Here is a 15,999-nt window from a genome sequence, read left to right on the forward strand (position 1 = left end):
TGGTCGAAACTTTCCATAGTCTCCTCGAAATTGTTAAATAAATATCCGGGGTAGAGAACCGATGGGGGACAGGACATCGATGCCTCAAGAGGCCTTCAACCATCAATACACATCAATGAACACACATTCATGGGATTGCACCTGGAGCCTACCTTGGAAACAAAACAAGCCTAGATAGGTATGCAACCCGAGATATAACTAGCTCTCGGATTGTTCGCCTGCTTACGGTTAAACCGATCGGGAGTTGTGCTAGGCGCCGTCTCAGGTCCCTCAACGGCTCGGCCCGCGATAGCATCAAGTCCGCCACACACCTCGATAGTGGCCCTTCCCTCGACATGGGATAAACCACTTCGGTCATGTGTTCAAGGGTAGTTGAGAGGAATACCATAATGAACCTATGATCGGTCTCATGACGAAGCTAAGCATGGCATTTCTGATTGTTTCCACGATAATCGCCGATTCGAGTGCGCCGAGGACACCCATGCACTGGTTGGCACGTAAAGTTATTAGGAATAGGACGACAGACGTCTAGCTAGGATCTAGAAGGCCCAAAAACCTCTTGATGTATAATGCACCAAACCCGGAAAATCCTAGTAAGGCCCTGGGATGCAACAACACACGATTGAAGACAGACGGGTATCTACCGGCAGGAACGCTATCCTTTAGACGGAATAGATCCTTTCATCCTGGTCAAGAAAATCCCGGCCACCTGCTCGGTGTGGATAATCTCGGAACGTCGGCCCAGAATGTCTCGGTGCGTGAATGTGAAGAGGTGATCTCACTGGACCAAAGTTTCGTATCAGCTGATACCCACCGCCTGAAAACATAGCAGACAGCATTAGCAGGTACTTCTATGCGACCTTTGCTTTGCGTGTCACGCGTTATGAAACTTTTTCATCAGCAATCTTCGACTTACAAATGACCCAGTTGCGGAAGGTAGTATCTCGTCAAACAATGCGTTCATACCTGCAGGTAACCACGTATCATCGGCCAAGTGCTTCCGCTGCGGCCGAAATGTGTTGTGATCACATACACCATATCATAACCAGGCAAAGACAAGCCGACATAAATAAGCATGTTGTCTAAATCTTTGTCTTTCGTGTGTTCAACCCTTCCAAACGCTATTGTCGTGCATAGGTATCAAGCATCAACCAAACATGGCGGTATCGAGGCTCTCGCTTAAACCCTCGTAAAAATGTGAGACAATCGTACCCTTTCGGGAACGATTGCATAGTAATACGATGACCAACAAATTGGTAACGTTGACAAAGTCTAACGAGATCCTCTCTCAGATTTAGTAAACGATCACCAGAGATGGCGATTAAGAGTATATATGTTCGTAATGCTGTCAGCTCTTGGAGGATCAGGCAAGTTTCAGTCTACCAACGGCAACGTGCGATCCACTCTCAATTATCTTCATCATCTTAAGCTTTGGCTAATTGCCACTGGATCACTCTAGGATAGCATATCAAGTACCGTCTCGTCAAGGTCGTTGACCAGCTATCCAGTAAGAAACCATCGACTCGCTTTGATGCCATCACTAACCAAGATTCTTTCAGATCATGTTGTTCTCCGCCTATCTCGCCGTCCCTGGTCTTCTGATCGCCCAAGCATCAGTCGGAAACGCGATCAATATCGACTTCACGGTTTGGAAGAACGGTCATGCTTGTCAGGGCAAGGAAAGCCTCAGCGGCCGTGTTGGCTACGGTAGTTGCATCACCGTTGGTGCGGATGCGCTGCCAGCTTGGGACTCTTTTAGGTCTGGGGGTCTTTCCGGTGGTGGCTTCATTCCTGACCCGGCGGAATTTCTCTTCTATGAGAAGGCTAATTGCAAGGGCAAGCTTCGGGATCGCCATCCCAAATATTACGATGCTGCGACCCAGTGCATTGGAGTTCAGTTCCGCAGTTTCGAGATCTTGTAATTATCGAAGTAGGAATCAAGTATTCGTAATTCATCTTTTCCGTCAATTAAATTGAGAGAGATATCGCGCACATTGGTGGCTTCGTCTAGCATAGTGACACAAGAAAGACTTCGGTTTCTTGTGCGACCTGGGTTATCATGGCCGCCGTTGACCGTCCAAACCACCGCCAGATGAAAGAAAAAGAAGGCGAAATGTTTGACCCCATCAACAAGACGCTAATCCAAAAATAAATATCAGTGATATGGGCAAAAAGAGTGGTTCCGCCCGGGATCGAACCGGGGACCTTCTCGGTGTGAGCGAGATGCCATAACCAACTAGACCACGCAACCTGAACCGTTTTTGGATGCTCGAGGAGAAGCACACGTGATACTTGTGCCCTAGCATAGACGGGAGACATCAGAGTTAATCCAAGGAAGACGATACTCTCAAGTGTTGAGGGTTTTGGTGTTGAAGGGATCCTTTAGTTCAATCCTCCCTAGCTGATGCCGTCATGCTAAGATGTCTCGCTGAGTTCTGGTCGATCTAAAACCGCTAAACAAAGTCCACCAATGCCACCAACAGAGCTGAATGAGTCACTCAAAATGGTTCAGCTCTTCTTGATGGTCTCATGCGCCAGATGATCAGGAGGCATATCCCGGGTATGACGTAGCCTGTGTGACATAATTGATGCTGCTGAGAAAGACTGGCCTGGCAACGCGCGATACAAAATGGTGGCCGATACCGGAGGAAAGTGGCTACTGCCAAGGGCAGTGGCAGTGGTCTGAGACATTTTCCACAGGAGGCAAAGTTTGCAGCGGAGCCTCACAATAGCAAGCGAAGTGGCGGCGCCGCCTGTTTCAATCCACTTGGAATGGAGCTTAGCTGTGTCTTGGTGTTGGCCACTGGGTCAAGGGGTCTCGAGAGTTGGTGCCTTGGCAATAACAATTGGAGGCTGTCAATCACAGGAAGGCGAGCAGTCTTTAGGTAGGGACTTGGGGTTCTCCAATGGCAGAGCGCAGTTAGGCAACGCTTCGCAAATATCAATTACAGGCTAAATACTCAACAAGAAAACAAGGTAGTCGAAGCTTAGACAGAGTTGGAGTTGTCGGCGCAGGCCCAGGCAGGCGAGCCACCAGTCTCCTTCATGGAGTCGATAATGCCAACAATAGAACCGTACGTTCCACCAATCATCAAGAAGGTGCCAGAGATGACAACGAAGACGCTGTAAGCAACCATCAGGTACCATCCAAGGGTAGCCTCACGGCGACGGCCCCAGTTGTCGTAGAGCCACATGCAACCCATGGGCTGGAAGGACATCAGGGTTCCGAGAAGAGCGCCGACGAGAGACACGAGACCTCCGAAGACGGGAATGCCACTGGCGATGAGGTAGGCGATGATAGTAGCAGTGGTGGTGCAACCGATCCAGGTGACCCAGTGGGTGAGAGAGTTGGAAGTGAGATGCTTAGAGCCGCGGAGCATGCGAACGAAAGCGTACTTGGCAGAGTACTATGCACTTGTTAGTTACTTGATGGATATCATTAAGACGGAAACATGTCACTTACGTGAATGACGAGGGTGGTCGAGGCAATGAGACCGGGCAGGGCGAGACCATAGGCAACCTTCTTGATCATGGCACCGGCAGAACCAAGAGCGGGGGTAGCGACATAAGAGCCGCAGTAGACATAAACGACACAGCCGATGACAATGTAAGTGATGGTCATGCCGGCCTGGCAGACAATGAGAGATCGAGTGTAGTGCTGGGGGTTGCGCATCTCAGCAGCGATGGCAAAGTAAGCGGGAGTGCCAGCATAGGCAAAGATGAGCGATGAGACGGCAGAGATGGCCTCGGTGAAGGGAGTTCCCTTGTTGACGATCTTGTAGTCCGACTTCCAGGTGCCCTCCTGGGGGGCATCCGCGGGACGGTCTTGGACACCGACGGCGATGGTAACGGTGAAGATGGCAGTGAGAAGGCAGACCAATCCAACCCAGGCGAGCCAGCTGATGCGGCCCAGGGTTTGGATGCTGGCAAGACCGAAGCCGATGATGGCGGCGACGGCGACGAAAACGGCAGTGCAGGCGCCGTGCGTGGAGACGGCGTTGAGGGCGATCGAGATACCAAGCATACCAGAGCCGGCGACAAAGATCCAGACTATACAAGTTAGCGACTAATTGAGAGAAATTGAAGGTCAGGTGGTGGCGTACAGAGGCAGAAGGCAATGCCAAAGACTTCGCGGCCCATGCGGCCGAACATGAGAGCACCAGCATCATCAATGCCGTAGACCTCAGGGTGACGGAGCTTGAAGGTACCGACGACATATCCAGACCAGGTGGTGATGACAGCAATGGCGATAAGGGCAATCAGGCCAGGAACGAGGCCCAGAGAGTGAAAGACGGCAGGGATAGACAAGACACCAAGTCCGATCTGGGTCTTCATCATGAGGGCGACAGTTCCGATCCAACCGACCTGCAGTCAAGCGTTAGCTCGCCTTCTGGAAAAATTCTAGCGTCTCGCCTTCGGGAATAGGCGCGCTCACGTTACGGTAATTGGGGCCCTTGTCAGTGATTTCTCCAAAGACGGCATCGTGGGCAATGGTCTCGTCGGCGTGTGATTGGGCGGGCTGGAATTCGGGATCTTGGCCGAAGTCGCGCTTCACGTCCTTCTCAGAAGAGGTCGACATTGTGATGGATGGAAGAAGGCAAGTCTGGAAAGGATCGACAGGAGTAAAGAGGATGTGCCAAGAGGCGGAGAAGGTGTTGAGTGAAGAGGGAGTAAAGTCGAGAATGAAGCGTCTGGCCAAGATCAACTTATACCTCAAGAACGTTGAGCATTGACCGGGTCAGGTATCAGTCTCGAAGCACCACAGGGCCCAATTATTACGTGTTAGTTCATGACGAACATTACGATAGAGCGAACGGTGACGGGATCCAGGGGATTGGGCCTGTCGGGGCGCAGCGTGAGAGCGGAGGATGGAACGAGTCTTGTCTGTTGTTGGTTAACCAGGCGCGATAGGGAGTGGAGAAACGTCTGGCCCCATCACCTTCTCTGGTCCCCATGGGGTTGAGAAAGCCAAGACGAGGGCGAATGGGGTAGAGAGGAGACCCGTGGAGTAGGACAAAGGGGCGAGAACGTGTCCAGGATTGCTCACATTAATCACGCGAGAGAGGCCAAGCTGAGAGATCAAAAGGTATTTCGTACGTAACAAAACACTGAGGCGAATGACATTATACTGGATTCCGTGACGTTAAAGATTCCACAATTCAGGAGCTCTCCACATTGGTCCAACGAGTAGCGACCACTTCCGCGACGGACCCGTCTAGGATAGAGAGGAACCCTCTCCACCCGAAACCAGGCGGAACCAAGTTTCCATTACGAATAGTTAAACCCGGGCCTCCGAAGCCGGTCGACCTTCCAGAACTGGTCGGCCCGTGAGAGAGGCAGCCGAGATTGTTGAGCACTGACATCTCTGCGGCTTGTGATGGAAATGCGAGTGGTTTTTCTCGAAGGCGACGGATCCACGGATGAGCAGAGAGATCGCCAAGCATGGGAAGATGCATAAACACCTTCTCCTTTGGGGTCTAGCGTCTTCGGGCCTCCCGTTTCATGCCCCTGGTCATGAGCCGCAAGCCGAGTTGGCCGGGAACGTCTTACCCTACACGTGATGGTTTGGAATGGATTTTGCGATGAAAGACGCTATTTGGAAGCGAGGAAAAGGTCGGAAAACTTAATTTTGATGTTGCGTTTACCAGCAATAATTGAAACGTTGTTTGCGACACGAAAAACTCACACAAAAAAGACAAAAAAAAAGGCCGAATTATTACGAGGGATCATCGCTGTTCCACTCCTACCGGCCTCTGCCCGAACCTCCAGCTGGCCAGGGTAACAATGTGTCACGACAAGGCGTAAGCAAAACCCAACATGTGCCCCTGAGCGGGCGTAAGAGTAAGAGAATCATGATTCTTTGTCATCTAGACCAGTCGAACAAACTTGCTCAATCGCTCTCCAGCCGTCAGAGCATGCTCACGAAGAATAGTATGAGAATCTCCATGTCGCATTCCAGCTTGAAGATCCCATTAGATTCGTACGTAACATCTTCTCCATACTCGACAGTAAGCATAACAAGGCTTCCCTCGCGAGTGAATGCCTGCGCTGCAAAGCCCTATCGAGATGCATTTGGGAGGGCTCTCAACGGCCTGAGCGCGTTGTCGTGAGTCACGACCTTTTTCAGTGGACATTTTCTCCGCGTCGCGTCCAGTTTTTTCAGTGGGTTCTACTTCTCCTCCTCCTCTCCACGATTTCTCTGGATCTGTTACGTAGCAAGAACTGAAGCTTGGCGAGCACGCGAAAGCGTCTCCATTTTTCACAGATCCTGAGATGTTGTACGTAATAGACAAACTTGGCCCATCAAATAGGCTTCCCCAGATCAACAATCGTGATGCCGAAAGGGTTCTCAACGCGGGGAAAGGACAACGCTTGGCTCAGATTTGAAATGGTGTTGTGAGCACCACAAAAAGGAGAATGGTTGAGGAGAAGAATTTGCGCTATACCGAGAGAGACCGAGAGAGACCGAGAGACGAGTAACCGTAAAAGGTCAAGATTTACTACTTACTAACTCGCCAGTTAGTCACCGGAGCTGCCTACGCAGTATATATATTCGCGAGGTGCACACCGAGGGGACTCTCAAAAAAACGAGGTCCAATGTCCTCTACCGCCACGATATTGCTGAGGAAGCAAAGTATAACCCATGAATATCAAGCCCTCAACACATAGACATGACTGGGAGTAGAGACAGCATGCAGTTTTATACTGGGGTTGCTCAGCATCGCGCTTGTTAAGCCCTGCAACTGCATATTTAGCGCCTGGCACGTTTATACTTGGAACATACTCTATGCCATGCCGACACAGTCTGAATAAGTATTATGGCACCCTGAGCCTTGTTTCATGGCATATAAGAGTCCAAGCGGCCAAGTTCAAGGCGAAGATTCAGGTACAAACAGTGAGCTGCTGTTACTGCTACTAACAGCCGCGCATCGTCCCATCTACATAACACCACTGTGGCCAATCTCCGTCTTCTTGAAGCACAATCCAAACGCTTCACTTTCAAAAGACTCTGTTAAGCGACAAATTAAAGAGACCGACTACTGCACAGATCCAGGAACACGTCTTTCTTGGCTGTCGTTGGTGCCAGGATATTTGAGGCTGCATCGCCAAGCCTCCTTGGCGAGATGCATTGCCGAAGCAGCCAGGGTGAAGTGCCAGGCCAAGAGTCAGCCGCTGATGAGTTGGAGAAGTTGGAGAAGAGTATGGCGCACTGCAGTCTTGGCTGATAGCCACGTGCGTCTCTTGTTTCGCTTGGGATCCTCGCACAGATGCATCATATTTGAAACACTCGACCTCCGTCTTTGGTGTAGCAAGCTTGTAGCTTCCATTAAGACTTCTCTGCCCTCGTCGGGATAACGCTTCAGAGAACTTGGTCGTGCATGTAGCCAGGTAAACACTGTACATAGAACTACGCGGATGTTGGTGGAATGTCCTCAAGAGGCAGGCGCGCAAGTGCATGTTTCTATCCGTTTGCTTTGGTGAATGAGACAAAAAAAAATACAATATAGGTGGACTGTTCTAAGTGGGAGTCGATCTCGAGGCAGCCGGAACTAGTGAGTCTTCTGCTGAGCATAGAGAAAAGGCCAATCGGAACGAATAGCCCCAGGCCATTTAGAGGACTCCCTTTGAAATCTAAGATCCAAAATCTCAAGAATTCTGTTGATGCATTAGCCAACCTACCTTTTCTGCGCGTATCACTAGCCGCACATCTACCCTGAGTAGCCGCTTGGGCTGGGCCTAAGACATTGCGCATCTCCCCAGTGCCGGAAGGAAGAGGATATCTCCATGGGAGTTTTCCTCTTAGATTCTTAGGACTCAATCTTTGATCAACTCTATTCTGAGAGTTCTGTACAGCGGTGTCGCCACCGAGCCTTGACGCCTGGAGTTGGACTTCAAGACATTGTCTTATCGGGCACTTCACTCTCCACTCCTCGCAAGGGAAAGGAGAGAGGCACACTAGTAGACAATGCATTTATCCGCATAGTTTAAGAATTTCACAAAACATGATCACAGACTTGGCTATCTACATGTTACTCCCTTGGGTTCCCCGGTGCTCTCATCAGTCCTGGACGATGCCCTTCATAGAGACCAGACTGCAAGATGAAACATCTCGTCTTTTAAATGACCCGATAATTGGTTTATACCGCCAGACAAAGACTTCTGAGACCGAGTGCTATGTTTTACAGGAGTTGGCTTTTTCGTTGTGGTCGTACGATTGTGTTCTCGCTATGTTTTGGCCGGCGAGTAAAAAAATTAATTCTAGACAGAAGACGGTCGCTCTACTTCCCGAAGTGAATAGGACTAAGTCTTCCCGCCTCTTTCTGCAGCCTGTCTTCACTCTCATCAGAATTCGACGAGTGGTGTCTGAATGCCACACTGGCTCCCACACAAGACCATTTTTGCTACCGTCATTTCAACCAATCAGAAGCCAGCCTCTATGGCTCAGTGGTAGAGCGTGTCACTAGTAATGACAAGGTCCCAGGTTCGATCCCTGGTGGAGGCACATCTTCCTTCGAGAACAGCAACTTGATTTCGAATCCTTTTTTTGCTGAACAATTTGTTGATTGTTCACTTCATTGTCATTCGATCATGTATGTCATCCGAAATTTGTTGTGTGTTGTTCCTATCGTCCTTTTTACTTCGTTGCGGTTTGTAAAGGAGCAGCTTGAGTGGGACAATTTATCCTAATCTTCATGGTACCAGCTAGAGGGTGTACTTGGTGCCACCGAAAATAGGAACCATCTGACCAGGCATTTCCTTCTCAATGAGACCCTTGAACCTCCATCCCGTACAATGTCCTGGCATGAGCAGAGCTGGTTCAAGCTCTTTCAGATCCTTGATGCTCTGGTCCATCTTCTCGGGAGACGCATCCGCCAGGTGATAACCGCCGACGATGGAGTAAATAGGACTCTCATCGAGCTCTCTGGCATTATTGGCGATATTTATCAGGCCGGCATGGCTGCACCCCGTGAAGATGACAAGGCCTCTACCTGCATATATGCATTAGCGATCAAGCTTGATGGCTTGGAAGTTGGAAACACACCTTTGAGTTTGCACATGACAAAGCGCTCCTCCATGATCAACTCGTCGGGCGTCCACTTTTTGGTTGCTGAATCATATCTGATACCGCCGGGAATGCCGCCTTCATAAGCTGTTCGTCGAGGAATCTCGCCAGAGACGAGAAACATGCCATCTAGAACAGTGCCAGCATGGTTGGCCGTTTCCACCTTTCCCCCAGCGCGTTGAATTTCCTCGAGGGTAGGGTCCGGCTCGAGAGAGACAGGCTCATCAAACATGGCACCTCGGTAGTCTGGCCTGTCCGGAGGCAGGGCGACGACCACAGAAGCGTCGTCGGCTTTGCCGCCATTAATGAGCCGGATGGCGGAAAGCAGGCCCCCAGAATGATCTCGGTGCCAATGAGAGAGTGCAATCACTTCCACATCGCTCATCTGGAGTCTCAGCCGTTCCGCGTTCTTCTCGAATACGTCTTCCTCTGGCCCAGCATCAAAGAGCAGCGTGCGGCTTTGGCCGTCTTTCGTTGCCGTCTAGTGGAGATATGAGCCTCTACAGGTTAGGACTGAAAACCACAATACTTACGATAAACAGGGAAAGGCCATGTGCACCGCAGCAAATATTTCTCATTGACATCTCCCAGTTAGCCCCGCCACGAGCCGTAGGATCAGGGACTCGGCTAAGAGGAACTCCAGCAAAAGACTGTGTGTGTTGGACCCGAGGATTTGGGCTCGGTGAGATTTGATCAATCTCGTCATTTACCAGAACATGTATCTCGAGGCTGTCAACCTCGACGAGAGGCGGCTTGGCAGCCGAGCTGGTAACAGACATGATCGCGAGTCGTTATTGTCGGTTGAGGGTGTAGATAGATCAATCGTCGTTGAATTGTGCAACTTCTATCTTCAAAGAGGGAGGGCCTGCAGAGATCAAATGGAAGACAAAGCTTGGTTGTTATTCATCATTTGATCGCCGACTCGGCTTCGGCCATCGGGCTTTGAACAAACCCCGTGATGCCTCGGCGACCATATTTGTCAGCCAAGTTACCTGACCTTGGCTGCGCTGGCGAGTGGCCCCATTATATATCTATTAGTCAATTTTACTCATTGATTCCAAATAGTGGTTATTTGGAATTCACGACTTGCATCATTCACTTAGTAGACAAGGAGGAGAGAAATTTGTCACTAAAATAACCCAACCCAATAACTATCCGTCCGAGCTCTCTTTCGGCAACACGAACTATCAAGTTCATAGAAAACCGTCGGTCTTCTATCTGGTTCGACAATGTTGCTGGTGAGCTTAGGCGGGCAGCTGTGCGGTCATCTGTTCAAGAAGGGTAGAGGAACAATTCCTCTCAAGAGGTCAGTTTGAATCTCTTTGGCCCTTGCTGGCAGTACGTTGGAGATGAAAATGACTCAATATTCTCTATCGATATGGCTCTGCTGTATTGAAGACACTTAACTATTGATTTCTAGGAGTGCTGAGATCATTTTAATAGTGTTTCGCGTGCCATGCATGTCGCTTGTATCACTGCTCGGGTACCCACCAGCTACGCGCCCCAAATGAGTTGACAAGGCCGTTTTCGAAGCTAGTCTTGGACTGGCGTAGTAGTAGCAGTAACTCCTCACCATTTTCCTAGTGGTCGTTGATCATCCGTTGACAATCATGGTGGTTGTCTCCCTCTGCTAGTTATCCGATCTTGGTACAGTGTTGCATTTTCACTTTCTCGACACGCTCTGCACAATTTTCACTGAAAAAATTTCGTTCTAGAAATGACCAGTAGACTTTTACACCTTCTCAATCCCGCCTAGCCCCATGGACCTGAAGATGCATCATGACGGCTAGGGATAGTACCTGGCAACAGACTCTTGTCTCGAAATTGCCACACTTGATGTTAGATGCGATCCCGATACGAAGAACTTTTGTCATTATTCATGTGGAAATTGGAGGCTTTCAGAGTAAAGACAGAAAACGGATACGTTGACTGAGACATTTCGACTCACCGAGCTGGCTTGGCGAGCCTGAAGCACCCTTGTTGCTGCTCGAAAACCTTGATCTGTGAACGAACTGGTCCGTGTCTATGCAGCATTCACATGTTAGTTGTGTTGATGCACGAATCAGGTATTTTGTACGTAAAGGACAACTATCAGTAGATTGGAGACCGAAAGCAACCGCCCCAAGCCGATAGTTGGATGTGGAAGTCGGATTGGCATCTCTAATACTGAGCTGACTTCACGAGCCAAAGAAAAAGATGACAACATCCCGCATAGCTTGGACTTGAATGAGACCATGTGATCTATCGTCTCTGAGTAGACTAAGTCAGTTCGATTATGTAGTCTTCAGCCACAACTCTCATGTTGCATTGGCTGAATGAAACGTGGCCAGGGATCGACAAAAAATTTTCTTCACCAGCCAAGGGCACAGACTTGGTCTGCAGCTTGAAAATGGCCTCTCATTGGATATCTTTTTACCTCAAATGCCTCGTCTTGGCAAATTTTGAAGTGAGGCGGAGCAAGTCTTGTCAGTCTGGGCAGTTACCAACGATGAACTTTTGATGCTGGGAAGAACTTTTGAGTAGAGTTTCTTGACTGGCCGCGCGGCATGCAACTGACAACTGCAAAGATATGCAGAGGCTCAGATCATTCAGGATTTGGACATGGTGGCGATGCAAACCAGCAACGGCAGATTAGGCCCTCCCTTGTCGAATCCCGCGTGACGATCAGGCCAACAGCCGTGCAGTGCGAGTGGAATATGAGCAGCTGAGACGGCACTGAGTTAATGTGAGACACGCCTCGCCGTCATAATTGGTGCCGCCCTGAAATTGCTAGACATCGAGGCCCACACGCTTATGCACATGATCAGGAGAACAGAGCACTTTTTCAGCTTCTCGACGAGTCGTATAGGTATTCTTCTCCTGTGGCTTACAGCGACTGCCGGGATGTAACCTGGGCTTTCAATCTCTTGGGGATAATCCTATCAAGCATTCGTCCGCAAATAGTCAGCTTACACTGCCCAATCGGGCCAAACGTTCCGCCTTGCTGGTCGGCACCCGCGCTCCGCAGGTGGTAATTCGGTACTCCCCATCTTCCGCCTAGAGACGGAATGCCTATCGTGAACTTTGATTCATCCATGGCCAAGAGTCAGCTCGTATCGCGGGCTGATGTGATGATATGCAGGGAGTGGAGATAATCTTAGTTGTAGCGGGCCGTTTGCGGGAGTAAATCGGCCGTCCTCACAACGGCCCAAGAGGAGGAATGTAATTTTTGACACGGTCACCCTGCAAGCTTGGACGATGTAGGTTTTTTATATAAGGACGTGTTGGCCGTCTGCAGATCCATTCTTTGCACACAGAGTTCCACACAGTTCAGCACCAACAGATCACACTTGAATCACATCACATCAACTCTTCAAAATGAAGTTCTCCATCTCTCTCGTCGCCCTCTTTGCTACTGGCATCCTGGCCAGTCCTGCTCCCAAGCCGGCTCAGAAGTGCCCCGTAAGTGTTTCTTCTTTATCATTTATCTGAGACCTCGATCTAATGTTTCTCCAAGGCGGATCGCGTGTGGAGCGACTGCGGTTCCGCATGCCCCGAGACTTGCACCTCGTCCCCTGACCGTGTCTGCATCACCCTCTGCGTCCTGGATGCTTCTGCAAGAAGGGTTTGGTCCTGAACGACGTGAGTGATTCTGCTGTATTTAACTGACGACTGCTAACATTGCAAAAGGCCGGAACCTGCGTTCCCAAGTCCAAGTGCTGATTTTCTTGATTTGGATTACTTTCGCTTCTATCTGTACATGTTTAGTCCAGCTTGTTAGAACAGGACCTTTATATACGCTTCAATTACAGCTCCTCAAAACTGCGTTGTCATCTCATACCTTGGCTTGACCCCAACATCTGCATGCACCGTGTGATCTCACAATGACCTCATCACCTTATCGACGAAACAAAAAGGTTATTTTGGAAGATCAAACACTATGTAGGTAAAATAACCGAACATTTTGCTAGAAACAGCTCCTGGCCAACTAGATATGGGGGGAACGCGCTCCCGGCGGGGTGAGGGCGAGATGGTTCGCTGGTATCCAGGGTCATGATAGGGATGGTAGTGATGGCGCTCCTATCGGTCTTTTACTTCGTAATGCACACATACTACTGTTTCTTATTTCTGCAAGGTCCTAATATTATTGCATTGATCTCCTGTGGCCTGTTGAAGTGGGGTAGTTTCTGGCGGCAGATAATACGGTTCGGGATTTGGGACGACCTACAAGGAAAGAACGCCAATCGCCGGTTTATAGGGGATTAGATGAAGGTATTGTCATTGGACGGAGGCAACAGGACAAGGGTGAGGCCATGAGCTCAAGTAAGTTCCTTGCGAGGTCGTCCCTCGTCAACTTTTGCAGGTTGATATGAGTGGTGAGCCAACAACTTGACATGACGCTACAACAGCCAGCTAGCGGTCTGTCCACATCTCATCGAAATCAGTAATCACTAATCACAGTCCCGGAGCCTAATTATCACTTCTAGGACCGAACCAAATAGTTTTATGACTTTTCAATGCCGATGTTAGTCACTCCTTCGCCTTGACGACTTGGTAAGGCAGCTCTCGGTTGCGGGTCCGGGACATTTCATCTGACCAATAGGGGTGAATCTTCGGTATCCGAATGGCTTCACCTCCGGTGTAAGAACCAACAAGAGATATCACAGAGGTACTATAAAGATCTTATAGGGATCATTTTGAAATACAAACACCTCTCAGTGGACTCATCTTCTTACTCCAGCCTCCGCTCACCAAGACACTCAACTACACAACCTTCAGCTACAACCATGTCTAAACTAAGCGCCGTGCCAAAGCCACAAGCGGCTCAGTCACTGCCGGCTCCTTCGTATCCGACAGGCTTCGCTTTTGGAATGACCCTATTCGCTCTCTTCACCTCCCTCTTTTGCGTTGCATTAGACAGCACCATAATTGCAACAGCCATTCCGCGAATCACTGACCAGTTCCATGCTCTGCAGGATGTGGGCTGGTATGGGTCATCATATCTTCTTACCAAATGTGGTATGTAACCTATTACCAGACCTCTTGGAGTACAGCTAACACATAAAAGCCTTTCAACTGCCTTTTGGGAAATGCTTCCGTTTCTTCAGTCTCAAATGGACCTTTCTTGCTGCCTTGTTCATCTTTGAGATTGGCTCAGTCCTCTGTGCAGCTGCTCAGTCCTCAGAAATGCTTATTGTCGGTGTGAGTAGTTCCTCTCTTATTTTATTTCCCGATTCGTTGTATGCTCACACCGGCCTAATAGCGCACGATTGCTGGTATTGGGTGTGCTGGCATCTCCAGCGGCGGCCTTATCATCATCGCCAACATCACACCCATGGAGAAGCGAGCCACGTACCAGAGTCTTTACGGCGGGATATTCGGAATTGCATCTGTCGTTGGACCACTAGTAGGTGGAGCATTCACTGACAAGGTATCCTGGCGCTGGTGCTTCTACATCAACCTCCCTCTTGGCGCAGTCTCGGCCGCTTTCATCGTCTTCTCTCTACGCCTGCCGTCGAAGCCCAATCCTCTCAAGGAACAAGGAATTCTGGGACTCTTGTGGAATCTCGACCCGATTGGATTCGTCCTGTTTGTGCCTAGTATCATTTGTCTTTTGTTCACTCTCCAGGTACGTATTGTCCTCTTTGTTCACCTTGAGATCGACGCTAACAGAAGTCAGTGGGGAGGCACCACCTACGCCTGGAACAGTGGTCAGATAATTGCCTTGTTTGTGGTCTTCGGTGTCACGCTCGTTGCATTTGTCTGCAGCCAGATCTGGCTGGGTGAGGCAGGGACTGGTAAGATTCCTCGAGCCTCCAAAAAGACAGTCAACTGATAAACGACAATAGTTCCGCCTCGTATTGCCAAGCAAAGAACAATCTTCGCCTCGAGTTTGTTTACGTTTTGCCTAGCCGGCACCTTCTTTCTCCTCAGCTACTTCATACCCATCTACTTTCAGGCTGTCAAAGGGGCAACCGCCCTCAAATCTGGCATCGACACCATCCCTCTCATTCTCCCCAACGTCATTGGCATCCTCTTCGCGGGCTTCGGAACAAGCAAGATTGGGTACTACGTCCCCTTCATCTACCTGGCGGTAATCATTGCTCCCATCGGCGCTGGTCTCTTGACCACTCTTGGACCTAACACCAGCGCGAGCAAGTGGATTGGCTACCAGATACTCTTTGGCTTCGGATCTGGCTGTGGCTTCCAACTTCCCCAAGTTGCGGCCCAGATCGTGTTACCTCCTCGCGACATTCCCATGGGAATATCGGTATCGATGCTGTTCCAAGGCTTGGGCGGTGCTGTGTTGATCAGTGCCGCGAATAATGTGCTCAATGAAAAGCTGCTGCACTACATCAACGACCTTGGAATCTCTGGTGTGAATGGCATGGACGTCATAAATGCTGGTGCTACCGGCTTTCGCGATATCATACCCGCTGAGCATATTGGTCAAGTCGTTGACGCCTATAATCGGGCTCTCCGCAAGACCTTTCAGATTGCCCTGATCACGGCGTGCCTCAGTGCTCTTCCTGCTGCCCTATTGGAGTGGAAGAGTGTTAAGAAGGGTGGCCCCAGCTCGGCGGAGACTAAACCCAAGGCGAATTCCGCTCCGCCCTCAACTAGCGACATTGAGAGAGCGTCCTCTTAGTGGTTATGTCGCTGAATTGGACACTGGCCATGTTGATATTGGTTATCACGATACTGAGGATACCTGCCAAGTCCTGGCAAAACGCATGGAGCAGAGACTTCACTTGTATAACCAGACGTTGAATATAGTGTATGATGACTTGAATCTCAATGATCTGTGATCAAATGATGTGTTTTAATCTGTCACCATAGTTAGCAATAGGTATCAAACTGTCCTTTGTTTGAGGCCAGTGTCTGATTAAGGCGCTGGAGCATGTACATCGCGTTGAATGCGAATTCTCATTGTAACGGATGGGAGAGGAAACTAT

At 49.7% G+C, this 15,999-nt stretch overlaps 5 protein-coding genes across 5 annotated transcripts; 3 read left to right on the plus strand and 2 right to left on the minus strand.

Annotated features, from left to right (window-relative positions):
- Nucleotides 1-1,562: 1,562 nt before the first annotated feature.
- On the plus strand, nucleotides 1,563-1,922 carry MRS44_011164 (uncharacterized protein; the record flags this gene model as incomplete). Its single annotated transcript, XM_065619629.1, has 1 exon — nucleotides 1,563-1,922. One exon carries the CDS (start codon nucleotides 1,563-1,565, stop codon nucleotides 1,920-1,922), a length of 360 nt encoding a protein of 119 aa, XP_065475701.1.
- A 1,065-nt stretch (nucleotides 1,923-2,987) lies between these two features.
- MRS44_011165 (uncharacterized protein) lies at nucleotides 2,988-4,579 on the minus strand (the record flags this gene model as incomplete). The annotated part of the gene is made up of 4 exons (XM_046272660.2): nucleotides 2,988-3,407; nucleotides 3,464-4,050; nucleotides 4,104-4,365; nucleotides 4,436-4,579. The coding sequence occupies 4 exons, from the start codon at nucleotides 4,577-4,579 to the stop codon at nucleotides 2,988-2,990; spliced, it is 1,413 nt and encodes a 470-aa protein (XP_046135138.2).
- Nucleotides 4,580-8,703: 4,124 nt separating this feature from the next.
- On the minus strand, nucleotides 8,704-9,843 carry MRS44_011166 (uncharacterized protein; the record flags this gene model as incomplete). Its single annotated transcript, XM_046275768.2, has 3 exons — nucleotides 8,704-8,990; nucleotides 9,044-9,545; nucleotides 9,598-9,843. 3 exons carry the CDS (start codon nucleotides 9,841-9,843, stop codon nucleotides 8,704-8,706), a joined length of 1,035 nt encoding a protein of 344 aa, XP_046135137.2.
- Nucleotides 9,844-12,421: 2,578 nt separating this feature from the next.
- Nucleotides 12,422-12,766, plus strand: MRS44_011167 (uncharacterized protein; the record flags this gene model as incomplete). Its single annotated transcript, XM_065619630.1, has 3 exons — nucleotides 12,422-12,505; nucleotides 12,561-12,668; nucleotides 12,734-12,766. The coding sequence occupies 3 exons, from the start codon at nucleotides 12,422-12,424 to the stop codon at nucleotides 12,764-12,766; spliced, it is 225 nt and encodes a 74-aa protein (XP_065475702.1).
- A 1,064-nt stretch (nucleotides 12,767-13,830) lies between these two features.
- MRS44_011168 (uncharacterized protein) lies at nucleotides 13,831-15,692 on the plus strand (the record flags this gene model as incomplete). Its single annotated transcript, XM_046270721.2, has 5 exons — nucleotides 13,831-14,062; nucleotides 14,112-14,245; nucleotides 14,307-14,672; nucleotides 14,724-14,841; nucleotides 14,893-15,692. The coding sequence occupies 5 exons, from the start codon at nucleotides 13,831-13,833 to the stop codon at nucleotides 15,690-15,692; spliced, it is 1,650 nt and encodes a 549-aa protein (XP_046135135.2).
- Between the last annotated feature and the right edge of the window lie 307 nt (nucleotides 15,693-15,999).

This window comes from Fusarium solani (genome assembly GCF_023522795.1).
Source record: "Fusarium solani strain SB1 chromosome Unknown bctg00000007, whole genome shotgun sequence".
In the NCBI taxonomy this organism is placed as follows: domain Eukaryota; kingdom Fungi; phylum Ascomycota; class Sordariomycetes; order Hypocreales; family Nectriaceae; genus Fusarium; species Fusarium solani.